Here is a 16,059-nt window from a genome sequence, read left to right on the forward strand (position 1 = left end):
TTTCAATTACAATGCGTGTGTAAATATGTGTTGTTTTATGGTTCTGAGATACTAGTGTTTTGAAGTTATGTAATTAAAACTAAGATCAAGAGGCACACAACAATTATTTATGTGCTCCAGAGATTTAATGCACCCTGGGCACTTTCCCTGTTATTTGACAGCTCATTCAGTCCCATACAAATAACTGCTTGCAGTTTATGTCATATAAATGAGAGATGGGTATATGCACTGATTGCAAAATGAAATCCCAAATCAAAGAAGAGGAAATTGTGTTTACAGCAGGCCATAGTTAATACCGTATCCTGGAGGGGGTGAACAACACACTGAGACAAGAGCTATTGTGAAGATAATTAGAGACGACTGCATATCATTTCTCATCGTGAATCATCAAGTTTAGATATAATATTGTTATTTAATAAGGATGTCTTTGCAGTCCACAGTGATTTGAGTAAATTCAGCCTCTTATTGGATGAAATTCTGCCTTAGTGAATTCTACACACTGCCACCCTGTAGTTATATGCTTTTGATTAAGCATAAGCCTAAACTTTAACATTAAATTTGATGTGACTGTTTGATCAATAGGCTTTAATTCTCTTGTGTGTTCCATGATCCAGCAATGCTTTCATCTGTCTCCTTTGGCAGACACCTGCCCCCTCATGGTTCAAAGGTGAACTGCATCAAATCCTAAGGACTCCAAAATTCACATAAGGACGTTTGTGGGAATATGCAGGTCCTCTGTTAATGATGATGCTTATGAGTTTAATTATTTAATTCATTCTGATAACGATCAGAATATTTGCATCAGTAACATCAGTGATGATCACTTGCGACACCTTGGACATTAAAACGCAATGAGAGCAGCTGATTAAGTAATATTCTGAGACCAATTAAATTCTGCACTCATTTTCAAGGTTACATTATTAGCAAGGGCCAAAATATCCAATAGCCTCCTATTCTCTGCTGGTAAGTAGGTATATCTTTAGGCTGGTTTAAATGAATGTGAGCGTATGGAGACCAAAAGGCCTTATGGGAGTTGGATGGCTTTGTGGATAATGAGAAGCACAGTTTCCTCCACCACTATTCTTCTGTATGAACCCCGGGACAACACTTCAACCTGCAGTGATAATCATGCCAGAGGCGGCCACAGCTGACACACAGCAGTAAATAGAGAATAAAAGCCGCTCCTGCAGACAACCCGGCCTAAGATCTACTGCGTTCAGATCTGGGTTTACTGCACCCAGCACAACTTCTGTACACAAACAGGCAGATCAGAGAGGATAGATGTGATTACTGTGTTTGGATGTTTGTATGTGTGGGCAGTGGGTGAAATGGAGAAGCAGAAATAACTCAAAGGGTCGTTTGAACATGGGGACAGGTTGATATCCCAAGTAAATGGGCAAAGCTATGTTTCAGCAGAGCCAAGCTCCTCTTTAGAGAGCCACTAATATATATACACATGTACTGTTGATGTACATTGTTACATGCACATTGTTAGTCTCCCTCATAGGTCTCCTCAGTGAACTGAACTTACCTTTTATCTGAGGAACAGTAAATCGTTTTTGCATGTGTGTATGTGCTACATTAGGCCAGAAGCATACTATATGCAAGTTTTCATAGTACTCGCGGTTCAGCTGAATATGCTTAACGTGCGTTCTTACGTTACTGTGGCGGTAAATAACATCAGTACTCAAGGGCGAGTTTCCTTTAAAAGGCTGTGCCATTAAACTGTACGTGTTATTCAGGTAAGTTGCTATGAGTATATAGACTTTTACTTCCTTACTCTTCAAACTGTTGCTCCGCCAGTACAGTAGTTGACCTGAAAAAGAAAACTCACTGTAGAAGTGGACAGTTCACACTAATGTCTGCTATAGCGCCCTTTATTGCAACGTTAAAGGAAAAGTTCACCCCATAATTACAAATCTCTCATTTACTCACCACCATGCAATTTACACCCAACGATGAGAGTATTTTCATTTTTGATTGAAGAATCCCTTTAAGACTGCAGCATGTACTTGTGCTGTGTTTTGAATTGCGGTCTGACACAAGCACCTGTGTTCTCATATTTGTGTAGAGTATGTTTTGGGCTTTACTCACTTATAAAGAAGTGAGTAATGCAAAGTAAGGATTTATCTTGTTTTCTTTTGAATTAAAGTCCTCATTGATGACTTGGCATTAGTGAGCATGTGGTCTTTCTCGGCAAAATGCGTGAACCATTGTTGAAAAGAGTTTAAAGGAAGAACAGGGACACTATCTCATTCGATATTCATCTTCCATGTAAACACTGATAACTGCTGTATGTCTGTGGTTATATCCATGGCAAACAGAATCTCTGCTTCCAATCTAGTTCTACTCCAGGCCTGTACATCATCCAAAACTGTCTGCCCCACTTTGGGTGGCGAGCAGTTGCCCGTTCCAGCTGTGGTACACTATTAAGCTCCAGGGCCTTGCTTAGCAAAGGTAATTGGATCTGGGTGTTAATCTGTGTAATATGTCCAGTAGTAAAAGGCAGCAATAGTAGCTGTAAACAGGCAGATGTGTCAGCATTGGCTGCTTTTTGGCTCGAGCAGCTCAAATGGCTTATGGAAGATGAAGTAGAGCCACTACTGGGACCTCAGCAGGGACTTTCCTCCCATCAGGATCCTCAGCGCTCACACACACACACACTCAACACATTCCCCCTGTGAGGCTGAGAGTGCAGATAGCCCCACCACCACACACAGAGGCTCCACTGTTCTACTGAGATCTCTTCATGCTCAGCCTGCCATTAGCCAATAAGATGGATGATCGCAGGTCTGCTTTGGGTCAAGGTGTGAGTAGACAGCACAGGCCAGGCTTGTCAACACTTCAAAAAGAAGCCATCATTTTGCACTGATCCAAGACCAGTCATCACAACACAAACACTCAAACCTCAGCCGTGATAGGTGAAACTGCATGAATGGTCTGAAGACGGTGTAGCGTACCGACCTTTATCAAGTATTTCTGTTGACAGGCATAAGCTCCCAGGTCAAATAGTGCAGTGGTCTCTAGAGCTGAGAGATGGAGTCAGCAGGTTACGCTCAGAGGGATAAGAGCATGCGGGCTGTCATTGTGGTGATGTCAGGCTGATCTGTGAAACATCTCATTGACTTGTTGGTGATGATGTAGAAAAGTCCAGTGATTTGAAAGCAAATGTTTTCTGCAGTTCCAATTTCCCTGATATGATTCTCTGCATAAACATTTTAGGCATGGCACAGCACATGATTAATCATCTGACTTCAATAAAACATGACCTGAAACTGACAAGGCATCAAGGCGAAGAAAAACTTCCCCAGCTGCCTTCTGTCACAGTGTAGAGTGTGTGCAGAGCGCCTGCCAGTTGATGGTTGAAGAGGGAGAAGTTTATTTCGGGCTCTTGCAGGGTAATGCTGTGTCATTAAGGGCACTGTAGTTAAAGGGAGAGTGAGGCCCTTATTGGCCCTATGTTGGGTGGATCAGAAGAGATCTATGCACAAGAATATAGCTTGGAGTTTGGGTTCTGTATGTGATTGCTGAAGCTTTGATGTGTGCAGTGTTGTTGGTGAGGTTAAGCCCACAGCTATGTTCTCTCTAAACCATATAACCCTCATGCTGTACCTTAATGTCTCATTTCTGTCATGTTTTCATATGTGTTTCATATGTATACTTATGTATAGGCAAAGCCAGAAGGGACAGTGCTTTCCACAAAATCTGCTTTCCTTCTCTATTCCACAACATCTCCTACCACAAACTTCTGCTTTCTGTTCTTATTTTATATTTCATGTGTGTGTGTGTGTGTGTGTGTGTGGGGGGGGGGGGGGGGGTATTTTTCAGCAGTGCATCAGTCAAGAGAATCCCCCCATTGTCATAGTACATTGACCTATTGGATTGTTTTAGCTTTTTGTGTTTTTGCACTGTGTTTGACCCTTATACCCTTGCCTTGCTATCAAAAATGTTTTATGCATTAATTCAACTTCAGCCACACATTACCATGCACATTGCCTTATCTAATGCCTGGTTCAACTTAGCATTTTCAGTTTTCAGCCTAAAGTCAACTGAAGGGCATCACAAATGTTTCAGTTTCTAACATCAACCTTGCATCAAAGAGTCAACATAACAGCAGCTCATACTTAATTACCATAATTACAACAGTTTCCCTCTGTTGTTTTCTTATGCTATCGCTATATCTATAGCATTGTTATTATCAGCATACATGATCCACCACTTTCAAGAAACTCTCGAAACCAGATTGTGGTTTCACACAGCCACGAGCGTTTGAAGAGCCCGTGTGACTGTGGGCGCTTCTGTTTCTTTCCCTCGCCTTTTTATAGCGTAACTCCCGGTCTAAAGCGAGTGGCTCGTCTTTAATCAGAGACTTGAGAGGCGGGCCGAGGTGCTGACTGTAATGCGATAGCTGCACCCGTCCTTAATGCTATTACATCCACATGCTGCTGCCGCTCGAGACTCAGGGCTCAAACGCACAGACGCGCAGTGGCAAAGGAGCAGCGTAGAGACAGCGCGTGGAGGATCTGTATCACAAGACTTCAATTACGGATTCGCTCTACGGAAGATCTGATCCGAACTGCCTTTTTCTGACAGTTTATCGCAGTGGGTACAGTTTCCCATGCGAGATAGAGTGTCTTGTAGTGGATTCTGGTGGGAAGAGAACGGGAAAACGCTTAATGTCGCTTGGATTTGAAGGCGCGAGCCCCGCTCACTCACTCCACGCGCAGCTCGAGCTCGAGGAAATCAAGCCAGAGGTTATGCGCCCTCAGAAATATGTTTTCTGTCCGAACACTTGCTTATAAAGAAAAAGTTATTTAGTTTTATCCAGTTGTTGTTGTCCCCCCATTGCTGTTGCTTTTGTTTAGGATATGATAGCCACTATGTTTCGGAGACGTTAAACAGCCAAGTCTGGGTTGAATTTACACATCCAACATTTGAAGCGTATCGAGAAAGCAGGCGGGTCGTCAAACAGAAGATACTGTTATCAGACTCAAGACACGAGCTGTTCTCAGTGGATACATTAGTGGACAAGAACATTTTTAAAACAGCACCAGAAGAACTTAAAGCTCTCACTATTTCCACTGCACGCACTGGGTGAATATTCACCCAGAAAAAATGGATTTATTCACAAAGCTCTGTGGATCTTTACTGGTCTTGTGTTTATCGGCTTTAGTTTATGGGGAAGAAGGTAAGTTTTTGTTGTTTTTGCCATTTGTTCATTTTCTCTCTCTCTCTCTCTCTCTCTCTCTTGTTTTTTTTTTTATTTTATTTTTTTATTGGTACACTTTTGTCAATTGTACCCATTGATATTGCCTTAGACACAGAGACCGTATTATTGATATGTCTTTTTGTGTGTAATTTTAATCGTTTATATCGAGTTTTATTCAGGTGTCGTACTTTAGAATTTCAGCAGCAAACTCAAAAAGAAGAAAAAAGTAAAAGGCAGAAATAAAAAGAACAAAACCAAACGGATACAATTAACACCAAAACAGGCTAAAGAGCCTCTCATATAAATGGTTTAAACAGAGTTTAGTCTGGTTATGTGTAAAAACTCACCGCGCGCACAGCCAGTCTCATCCCCGCTGGAGGTGACGCGCGCTCGGCATGAGCTCAAACAGACGCCGCGCTTCACACTGGACTCCACAGCACTCTTTTTACGCTCTTATATCCATTTTTAATGAGCTAGGTAATGAGCTCCAGTCATTGTCAGGATATTTTCCCCACAAACGCACATACACTGTCCGGAGTAAATTACGCAGCAGATTGTCTTCACACTGACTATTTTGCCATGAGATGGACATTTTTATTCTAAATGAAATATCAGTTATTTTTGTTTACAAATTGTACAATTTACTGAAATATTTTGTCAAACAGAGGTCATAACCCGTCATTTACTGGTGTATTTCCTTATTTTAGTGTTCCCGTGTCATGGTTACTTTATCTTGACGACTGTATATGCGCAGCCACGGGCAGATGATGGCACCTTCAGGGACTCAAAAAGAATATCAGCACAAATACAGTATAAAATGAACAAATTTATCAATAGGCTACATACAAAAACTAGCCTAAGTATGTTTGCACGGTTACATGTGTATGCATGATTATAATTACTTAGCCTTTAGTTGGCTTCTTCTTCTTTTTTTTTCTTTTCTTTTTTTTCCCTTTTCTTTTTTTTTTTTTTTTTTTTTTTTTCCTGCTTGCTGGTGTTTCTCGATTGTTAAGACAGAATATCTAAACTATCTTAAGCGTGACTAACTCAGGGAGACGCAGGCTTTTTTCTGTCTTGGTACATCTTTACATCAATATACAGCTAAAGATTGGAATGGTATTTAATGTTTCCACCAGAGAATTGCGAGAACAACCAAGACTGACATAAGTAACCTTGTTTATTAGCCATATAGTAAGGAAGTTTGGACACAAATGTGGTTTAGACTGGACTTATATATATATATATATGTGAATTAATAAACTGGCGTGTAAATGATAACTTAGCTTTCGCAGACTTGTCTGTGTTTGTTATTTCTGTCTTATGTCTAAAACCTATTTCCAAACGTTATGAAGGGGATTTTTCCCGTTTAATAGTTAGCATTACGTGATTCTGTGGGTCACTTTTAAATGTTAATATTTGCCTTATTAAGTTATGGTAACACTTTTTAATCTTACAGTATCTAAGGTATACATATAACATGTTACTAGACTTGATTACAATATAGGAACGTGTGTAATTGCATTGTACTTAAACACTATTCATAAAATAATTACATAGTCTGTTAAGTTGTTCATTAGTAGGCTGTTGGTCAGTATTTTTAATTTGTTCAAATACACAGTAAAAACAGTAATATAAAGTGTGAACCATTCTCCTTTAAATTTCACGTCTGAACACTTAAGGTAGTTACAGTATTTCGTTTTTGATCATTTATGGTTTTGTTAATGATTATTTATGTATGTATTTATTTTTTTGCTCTTGGAACATTATTTTTTTCTCCACTAAAGTTCTTTTGGACTAGAGTAAGCTTTATTTTCCAATTAAATGTAGAAGGCACTGCTGCCAGACACAACAGATCTTCATGGTGATCTGCACCTGATCAAGAAGGAGCTCTCCACAGGGGTACTTCTAAAAACCCAGCTATCTTTCTGAGACAACAACAGTGCCTTAATTAGTCCAGTTAAGCTCCAGACCTACTGAATCAGATGGATGAATGGTTAAGAGAGAGAGTGAGAGAGAGAGAGAGAGAGAGAGAGAATGGCTTTAACATCTACTGCTGGGACAGCAGCTGATGAAGTGCACACTAGACTAGGTAGTCAGTTAGAGAAACCCTATGGGGGGGAGGGGGGATTTAATAAGACAGAATGTTAGAGCTCTTAGTGTCTCATCACTGTGATGAAATATCAGCTATTCATCAGCTGATGTTCACTCAGTGAAAATGAGATACCTTATTAACTATTGCCAGTCAGCCGCAAATATTTTCCAGCTCTTTGCCTGTGGCGGTGGTTATGGCTGCTGAGCAGAGCAGGCATGTATGGTAGGGTGTGGATGAGTCTAAATCTACATGTTTGAGCCTGAAAAGAGCACGTTCACATGGTATTCCATATTTTCCTGGTGTGCCTATTGCTGCTAGTGCAGAGAGCATGTTGTTGGCAAAGCTTTGGCCACCTGCACGTAACGCAGCGATTGATTACATGCTTATGCAGCTGTGCAGACACACCTGACCACCTGCATCTCCAGCCATCAACACGCTTCAGAGAAAGTACAGCTACCTACGCAGACTCAACGGGTAGCCACTGTGAAATCTGCTAATGGGGGTGTTGTGCTGAATTTCTTGGGGAATATGAGAGAAATTCTGTCCTGGCACTGGTTGTTTTCCATGGCATACGGAGTGAATGGCATCTCTTTAAAGTTACATCGCATCCCTGCTAAGCCCATTTGTCATGTTCGTTTTCTGCTGTTCGGTGGCCTCAAGCTTGTTTCATTTTCCATGCGAACATCTTTGGGTTTATAGGCAATTGGTTCTGAGTTTCACTTCTTGGTTCCCTTTAAGCTGTTCATTTAGCTCTTAATGTGAGTCACCTGGCTGATGTCTGTTAGATCCTTAACTTTCATGTGTCTATGTTTGTGTTTGTGTGTGTAGAGTTAGGTTTTGTCCAGCAGCACCTCCTCTGAGCCTTTTCTGATGACACTGATGAAAGGCAGAAGTGGTGTTTTGGCAACCTCTTTGTGTGTGTGTGTGTGTGTGTGTGTGTGTGTGAGAGAGAGAGGTACTTGGTGTACCACAACCGTCTTTTTTTATCAGAACAAACACTGAATATTAGACCAGGGCAATGCATTCCATGCCTGCTGAGTAATATTTTCAGATTAAATGTATTCCTGTGCCCTGTGCAGAATATGTCTCCATATTGGCAAAGCAACTCACTAAACCATTGAGCATCAAAGTTTAATCAGATAAAAAATACTTAGTGTGAGTGACAGGCCAATTAGAATCACATATGTTATTGCAACTTATAATCAGTTTGAATTAGATAAATGCAAAGAATCTCTACAAACAATGGTCATTATGTAAATGACTGCAGTTTGTTGTCATGTCTGCTCACTCGGTTGCACTGTTTTTTCCTTTTTCCATCTCTTGTAATGGGTAATATTAGCACTCCCTTAGCAGAAAATGGGCCTGTAAATCAGCCAGAAGAAGGTCAGATATTTGTATTCGCGCCAGAATATGTGCAGGCACACATTCACTCACTCTCGTATGGAAGGTGCTGGAAAATGTGCTGAAACAGTGCTATCGAGATGAAATTCAAAACAAGCAAGAAAGCCATAAATAATGCAGCTCCATTCTTATTCCCCCACCCACCTGCTCAGCACCGTTTACAGTTACTTATGGTCCTGAAGCGAGGGGGCAGGCAGCAGGCCTTCCTACTGGCAGCATCCTCAATCCTGTAGGAAGTGAGGCGGGGAGAGGTGTCTTTCATCTGAAAAGAGGAGAAGAGGAAAGAGGCGTGAGATTGTACGAGTTGACAAACCGAGTGTGCCGACACCAGAAGCTCTGACAGACTGAGATCTGTGGCTGCTGTTTTGTTTTACTCAGCAGAACAGCAAGCTGACTATAGGGTTGTGCGGAATAGTGAGTGTTTGAGTTCTGAGTCTTAGGCAAAGTGAGGATGGAAGATAGTATTGACCTGTGCTACAATCCAAGTTATTGATTGGTTCAGGCAAGATTTGATTTTGTTAATCGAAAGAGTTCTATTGGCGAAAGTAGATTCATTTTCTATTGAGCTGTGTGAGGTTCTGCTTTAGCATGGGCCATGATATCACAGGCTTAGAGCTTCTCCGGTGAGCCAACACTCCAGTCCTACTCTAACTTCGGACAGTTTATCATTCTTCAATCTTCCCAATCCAATGTTAAAAGGTCTGTGAAAAACTCCAGAATAACTGGAATAGCCAGAATAACAATTTAAAATAAGATTCTGTAAGTTAATGCATTAGGTGTCATGAACTAACAACGAACAATGGGCCTCAATCATTAAACATTAGTAAATTTTAAGTAATTTGCGCGTAAAATGGACCTTCTTGAAAACTTTCTGCCGGATTCACAAAGCTTCGTACTCCCCAGATTTGTTATTAAAGCATGTGTATTCCAAACATTCGTAAATAGGGGGCGTGTGCACGTTCATTCACTATTATCATAATCCACGCCCATGAAAACACCATATAAGGAAGGCACCAGACTCGCTATGCAGAACAGTAATGAAATCGATTTTATGAATGAAGTGCATTCACATTGTAAAATTTTAATTTAGCAAGCACAACAGCGTCTCAAAGAAAGTGAGGACTTACAGTAAATTGCATGTTTTTGCTGTCATCGGATGCTCTTTTGTGAATTAAACAGTTCAAGAAATCAGTATAAATGGTTTGACATGAGTGTAAAAATTTTCAGTTTATGCCGGAAGGAGGATGTCCACCACCATTAACCTTCTCTGGTTCAGTTCGCAGCGCACCACCAGCATCATTTGTGAAACTTCTCGGGTAAATCATGATGGTAACAGTGATATACTTGCATCTGGAAGAATCTTCAGAGAAATTAATAGAATGCCTAAAGGGGGGCCTGGGTAGCTCAGCAAGCAATGACGCTGACTACAACCCCTGGAGTTGCGAGTTCGAATCCAGGGCGTGCTGAGTGACTCCAGCCAGGTCTCCTAAGCAACCAAATTGGCCCGGTTGCTAGGGAGGGTAGAGTCACATGGGGTAACCTCCTTGTGGTCGCGATTAGGGGTTCTCGCTCTCAATGGGGTGCGTGGTAAGTTGTGCGTGGATCTCGGAGAGTAGCATGAGCCTCCCGTGCTGTGAGGCTCCGCTGTGTCATGCACAATGAGCCACATGATAAGAAGCGCAGATTGACTGTCTCAGAAACGGAGGCAACTGAGACTTGTCCTCTGCCACCCGGATTGAGGTGAGTAAACGCGCCACCACGAGGACCTACTAAGTAGTGGGAATTGGGCATTCCAAATTGGGAGAAAAAAAATTATGTGTTTAACAGCATTAGCATTGAACATACTTTATCAACTGAACGCGATTCGATGCCTATATTAAATTATGAAACCAAAATTTTAGAGCTCATATAAAAAATAAAATGTCCAACCAGTCACATTAGAGGGCATTAATTTTTTAAAGAAATACAAAGGCAAACTGTGTCTTTCCGTGAATCTTTCACCCCATGTCAAGCAATTCTGCTGGAAAAACGATACTAACGAAACTGAAAACAAAAATGCAAGCAGCAAAGAAACGTTTCTAAATAAGTATAAGCTGTGGTTTAAAAAGAAAACAAAGCTTTATTTATTTATTTATTTATTTTTATTATGTTCTTTTTTAAAGTTCATTTCACTCATTTAAATTTTGTTTTTCTTATTTAATGCAGGTGTACATTTTGTTCATACCAACTAATGTTATGAGAATACGAAAACTTTCATGAATCCGAGAATTCACATCAAAACGGCTTTATGGCCCAATATTTTTTACAGCATTTATTCATCTTGGTTAATGTTCATTTGTAAATATACTTATTTGGTGTTAGTTCATGTTAGTTCATAATGCTTAGCTAATCTTTTAACAAAAAAAAAAAACAAAAAAAACAAAACAAAAAAAGGTTACTATACAGCATGTAGAACGTGTCATAAATTAAGATTAAGTATTTTTCATTGTTAGTTCACATTAACTATTGCATTAACTAATGTTAACATATGCAAACTTTCTGTTCTACTTTCACCTTTATTTGCAGGATAGCAAATCACCAACACACGCACACACACACACACACACACACACTGGGGGCTGACTCTGTCCCAGTCACCAGGGCTGCGTACTGCTGTGATAGCATGTGGCAGAGTCAGTAGATGGATAGACTCCTTTAGCGGCACAGACACAATAATTCATGAGGCCACTGCACACAACACAACACTACTGCAGTATCTTCCTCTCCCTTACTCCATCTCTCTCTACTTAGAGCAGAAATGAATCTCTGCACTGACAGACCGGTTCTATGGAGGCCCAGAGAGGAAGAACACCTCCTAATGAGACCCGTCAGCATGTCGACCCTCCTCCTCTTTCTGCATGCACACGCATACACAAACGAACCGGCCTAGACCATGAAACATGTTGAGATGGTGTGATTGTCCAGTTGCAGTCTCCAGGAGGTGTTTTAGTGTTGTATAGTGACATATAAAACAGCCCACAGACAAACCCTTGAATGCAGCTGTTGTTTGGAAGTTTGAGTTGGGATTGCATTATTTTTTTCATGTTTAGTGGTACTTGAAAAGTGGATTTGTTATCATTTCCCAAAGTGGGTCTTTTTTCTGTTGTTGGCTGACCAGCTGGGTTTCAAATCCAATACAGCACTGTGCACACTTCTGTTGTCATAATAGTTTTCCAAATGTCAACACTTGAAATTCTATTGCGTTGCAAGCAGCTGGTGTCATTCCCCTGTTCAATATTTGACGAGAAACCATGTTAGAGCGAGAAAAGGTGTTTGCTTTTTTCCAGGTTTAGTTGCAGTGTGCGGTTGACCTTAAAGGGATAGTTCACTTTACTTAAAAATGAAAATTGTCATAATTTACTCACCCTCATGTTGTTGGTTGAGTTGTCATTAATGACGTTACTCGGGGGTGGAGTAATAACTTCCACAAATATTAAATTATAATAGATCATTTTGACATAGCCTATGCCAGAAATCCGTTTAATGCGAGAAAGCTGCTGAAGACACGAAGGCACCATGCACTTTGTAATGTGACAGATGCATTGCGCTGCAATAGATGGGTCTCCCTCTATGTTACACTTCAGTGTTCCCCGACACACTTGAGCGTATGCACATGCGCACTGATAATGCCAAAACATATTAACATATTAACACCACTTATGCGTTAACATAAACACATAAAAGCTGTGTTCTCTGACAGAATCCGTGTGTGATAAAGCATTTTCTCTTAACATCCTTTATTCCCTTAAAAGGCTGCACTCGCATTTACAGTATGTGATGTTTCAGAACACCGCTTTCTGCAAAACCCTGGACTAAATCGTTTTCTTAAATACATGTAAACGTGGTCAAAGTCTTGACAGAATGAAAGATATAGAAGCCTCAGCTATGTCAAATGATGTCCACACAGCAAATTAACAAGGAACTAAACTTCTAACCACAGGTAAAGAGCTGTAGTTCCAACCACACAACTTTGCGATGCTGTTTGCGAATGTTCGTTTTAAACTCCGGTTTTGGGAAACACCAAATCGTTGAACTATGTTGGTAACAATGGAACTTGCGACCATAGTTGACTAACGATGCTTTTGGGAACTGCACCCCAGAATGTTAGCCTCAGTCACCCTTAACTTTGATTTTATGCAGAAAAGGTACAATGAAAGTGAATGGTGACTAAAGCTAACATTCTGCTTAAGATTTGAGTTAATTCAATTCTTAATTAAACTCAAAACATGATGCATTTTTAACTTCACCCTTACATGCATACCTCGGGTCTCTAGTGACCCAGGACCTCATTCCACCCCCTTTACCTCATCATTTTTTGGAGTTGTGTCCCCACCTCTGTAGTATTCCACAACATTTCTCTTATGAACAGTGTACAATAAAAATAAACCAAAACTGCAAAAAATATATTTTTTGTTACATCTTAATTACCAAAAGTGTATAGGGTCGTTAGTCACCCAAGATATGTAATAGTGTTGCGAAATATATTGCGTTTCTATAAATCATATTTTTGAAATAATTTCATATCTATATAAGTTTACTGTCACGGAATATTTATTGTATTTCATTGTTCATTACAAGACAAATACACATAATGTGCATATTATACATGCTATTCGATCCTCAAGGTGGCACTGTTGTTTCAGTGATTGTTTTTATTTATATTTGACATTGCTATTTGACAAAGAAGAAACGTGGAAGTAAACTATAACAAGTACAACAAATGGACATTATGATATGACTATTGCCATTTGGGTGTACTACTGAAATTCTGTAAGTTGTATATCTATTTAGACTCAATAAATGCCTGAGAAAATACATATATGTTTGTTATGTGTATCTCAGTATGTGTTTGACAGCCTGTTGCGTCTCATACAATTTCAGCGTGGAAGTAATAAATCCCATTCTCATTTGTTGCATCATCTCTATAAAATATGAAAAATAAAACAGTAGAATATAACAGAATATATAATCTGTTCTATTATCTTCAAATTTTCTTGAAAATGTTTTTAAAAATGTTCACTATCTTGGCATTTTGTAGATCCATTTGTGATAGATATACGTGCCGGGTCACTAAAGACCTGAGTTATGTAATAATGTTTGGCAAAACACCCATGCATTTAAGGGTTAAAGGTATGAAGAGGTTGCAACCCACCACATCCACCGACAGTAAGAGTCAGTGACGAAGTGAGTGAATAAGTGAGAGATCGAGTGTGCAATGCAGATGAATTGTTATTGTTCACAGAATGATCTGTGGAAACCAGCCACAGACCTCAAACTGTCAATCAAAGCTCTCACTTCCTCTGAACAGCTTCCCAGCATCCCCACTGGACCACTATGTGTGACGTTGGAACATCAGCTCCGTGCATGTCGGTTGCGCAGTAAATGTTGTGAATTTCAAGTAACGGCAGCACAATGCTTTCGAGTTAGCATGTGTTCACGTGCATGCCACATTGTTGATTTACTGTAACCGTCGAGTTCTAGAACAAAATGTGACCAATTTATCAAGTCATTTAAGTTGCTTGGCTTTGAGGAATTTGTAGCACACCTCAAGTTTAGCATAGTTGCTACACAGCATCTGATCTGAATCATTCAGTGCCTCTGTAACTTAAACATTCATACCCTGCCTCTCCATGTACATGTGTTTTTGATACTCACTGACACTGTAACGCTCTAGCAGACGTTAAACAGCTGAGCTTCAATACTATGATCAGAGCAATCACGAATGAGAGCCATATCAATAATTTGAGCTGTGGGAGCCAAGAGCTTGTTCAGGAAGAGAATAGTAAACACAGGCAAGGGAGAGAGCGAAAGAGTGCACTATCTGTTTGTTTTATCCACACAAAAAGGCATCTTTGTGGCTGATCACTGGACTCCTCACAGCATTGGGTTGACCTTTCACTTCATGCAGACACACTTCCTGTCACAGAATAGTTTGCTCTGTGTGATAGAGTGGTTATTTTGAAGATAGGCTGATAGTATTGAAAATTGTGTCCTAATGTTTGCAGACTGCTTGAGAGTGATACAGTTGTATGCTAGATGTTGCCTGTGATTAATTGTGGCTGCTGGGACAGGCATATTTGACACTGGACGCAAAGCATATTGTTTAATTGCCCAGTTTCTGTTCATTTGAGTTAAACAAAGGGACAATGAACAAAGCTTTTTAGCTTATTGACTGGTTGAGGTCAGCAATTTCCTTTAAATCAGTTATTTAAAGGATAATTTGTATCACATTGATTCATGTGTATTCAGTCAATTGGACAATGACCAGTCATTATGGTAGAAAATGTAACCTAAAAAAGATACACTAATTTATTCAAGTCACATTATTATTTACTATGACTGAATCAACCTGAATATATCAGGTTACACTTAACAAAAGCCATTTTTAAGGGTCAGGTAGAAATAGCTTCTTAGGGAATAACTGCATGTAACTACTTTTTACCGTACAGTTGAATCACAAATCTTGCGTCTCACCTTTTCACTTCTCATCTCCACAGAGGCATGTGGTGGACATTTGGATGCTAGTGATGCAGGATACATCACCACACCCGGTTACCCACTGGAGTATCCACCCCACCAGAACTGCAGATGGGTGATCACGGCACCTGAACCATCCCAACGTATCGTCCTAAATTTCAACCCCCACTTTGAACTTGAGAAACTTGACTGCAGGTGAGCAGAGAAGCTTTATTTGCTGAAAACAGTTGTAATAACATTGTAATAACTCATGGTGATCACACTGTAGTCATAAGTGCATATGTTGGGTATGTTACACCCAGTGCTTGAAGTGGGGTGGTACGCAGCAGTACGTAGTACCTGCACTTCTCTAATTTTGTCTACAGCATACCGGCAGTTTTTCTTGCATACTACCACTTCTCAGAGTCTCCCGGTATGATATAATGTCTTTATTTAATGTAGTCAGTGATGCGATGAGGACAGCCAATCACTTTTATCTGACCTTCCAAATTATTTTGATAAAATCGCGGCGGTAAACATCCGAGCCCTCTCTGCGCAAAACTCAGCGGTGAGTTTAACAACACTTGACATGCGCAACAGCATTGGTGGTCATCAAGCGATCTGTGGTCCAGTTCCAAAGGAGCGTGCAGGCTTGTCTGGCCATAGTTCAGTTACACTCTTCTCCAAAACATGAACCAGCAACTTTTAGGTGAGCGTATTTTATCGAGTCTTATTCTATCAAATGTATTAATGCATACTGTTTAAATGGTCTCTTATGTGGGTTGATATTGTCAAAGATACTGACTTTAGCAGATCTAAATGCTCTTATGCTCTTCCTCAGTTTTCATAAACAATAACCCTA

General features: G+C 40.1%; 1 protein-coding gene across 5 annotated transcripts in view; it reads left to right on the forward strand.

Annotated features, from left to right (window-relative positions):
- The first annotated feature begins 4,372 nt into the window (after positions 1-4,372).
- The window catches only part of nrp2b (neuropilin 2b), a 108,266-nt gene continuing 96,579 nt past the window's right edge, over positions 4,373-16,059 (forward strand). Inside the window, exons 1-2 of one of the 5 annotated variants that reach the window (XM_051708782.1) lie at positions 4,373-5,188; positions 15,239-15,413. In XM_051708782.1, coding sequence (XP_051564742.1) covers positions 5,116-5,188; positions 15,239-15,413 — 248 coding nt within the window. In that variant the 5' untranslated portion in view covers positions 4,373-5,115. The remainder of the gene's footprint in view (positions 5,189-15,238; positions 15,414-16,059) is intronic. The other 4 variants (XM_051708780.1, XM_051708781.1, XM_051708783.1 and 1 more) reach the window with 4 other exon arrangements.

The sequence above is a fragment of the Myxocyprinus asiaticus genome, chromosome 10 (assembly GCF_019703515.2).
Source record: "Myxocyprinus asiaticus isolate MX2 ecotype Aquarium Trade chromosome 10, UBuf_Myxa_2, whole genome shotgun sequence".
Classification (NCBI taxonomy): domain Eukaryota; kingdom Metazoa; phylum Chordata; class Actinopteri; order Cypriniformes; family Catostomidae; genus Myxocyprinus; species Myxocyprinus asiaticus.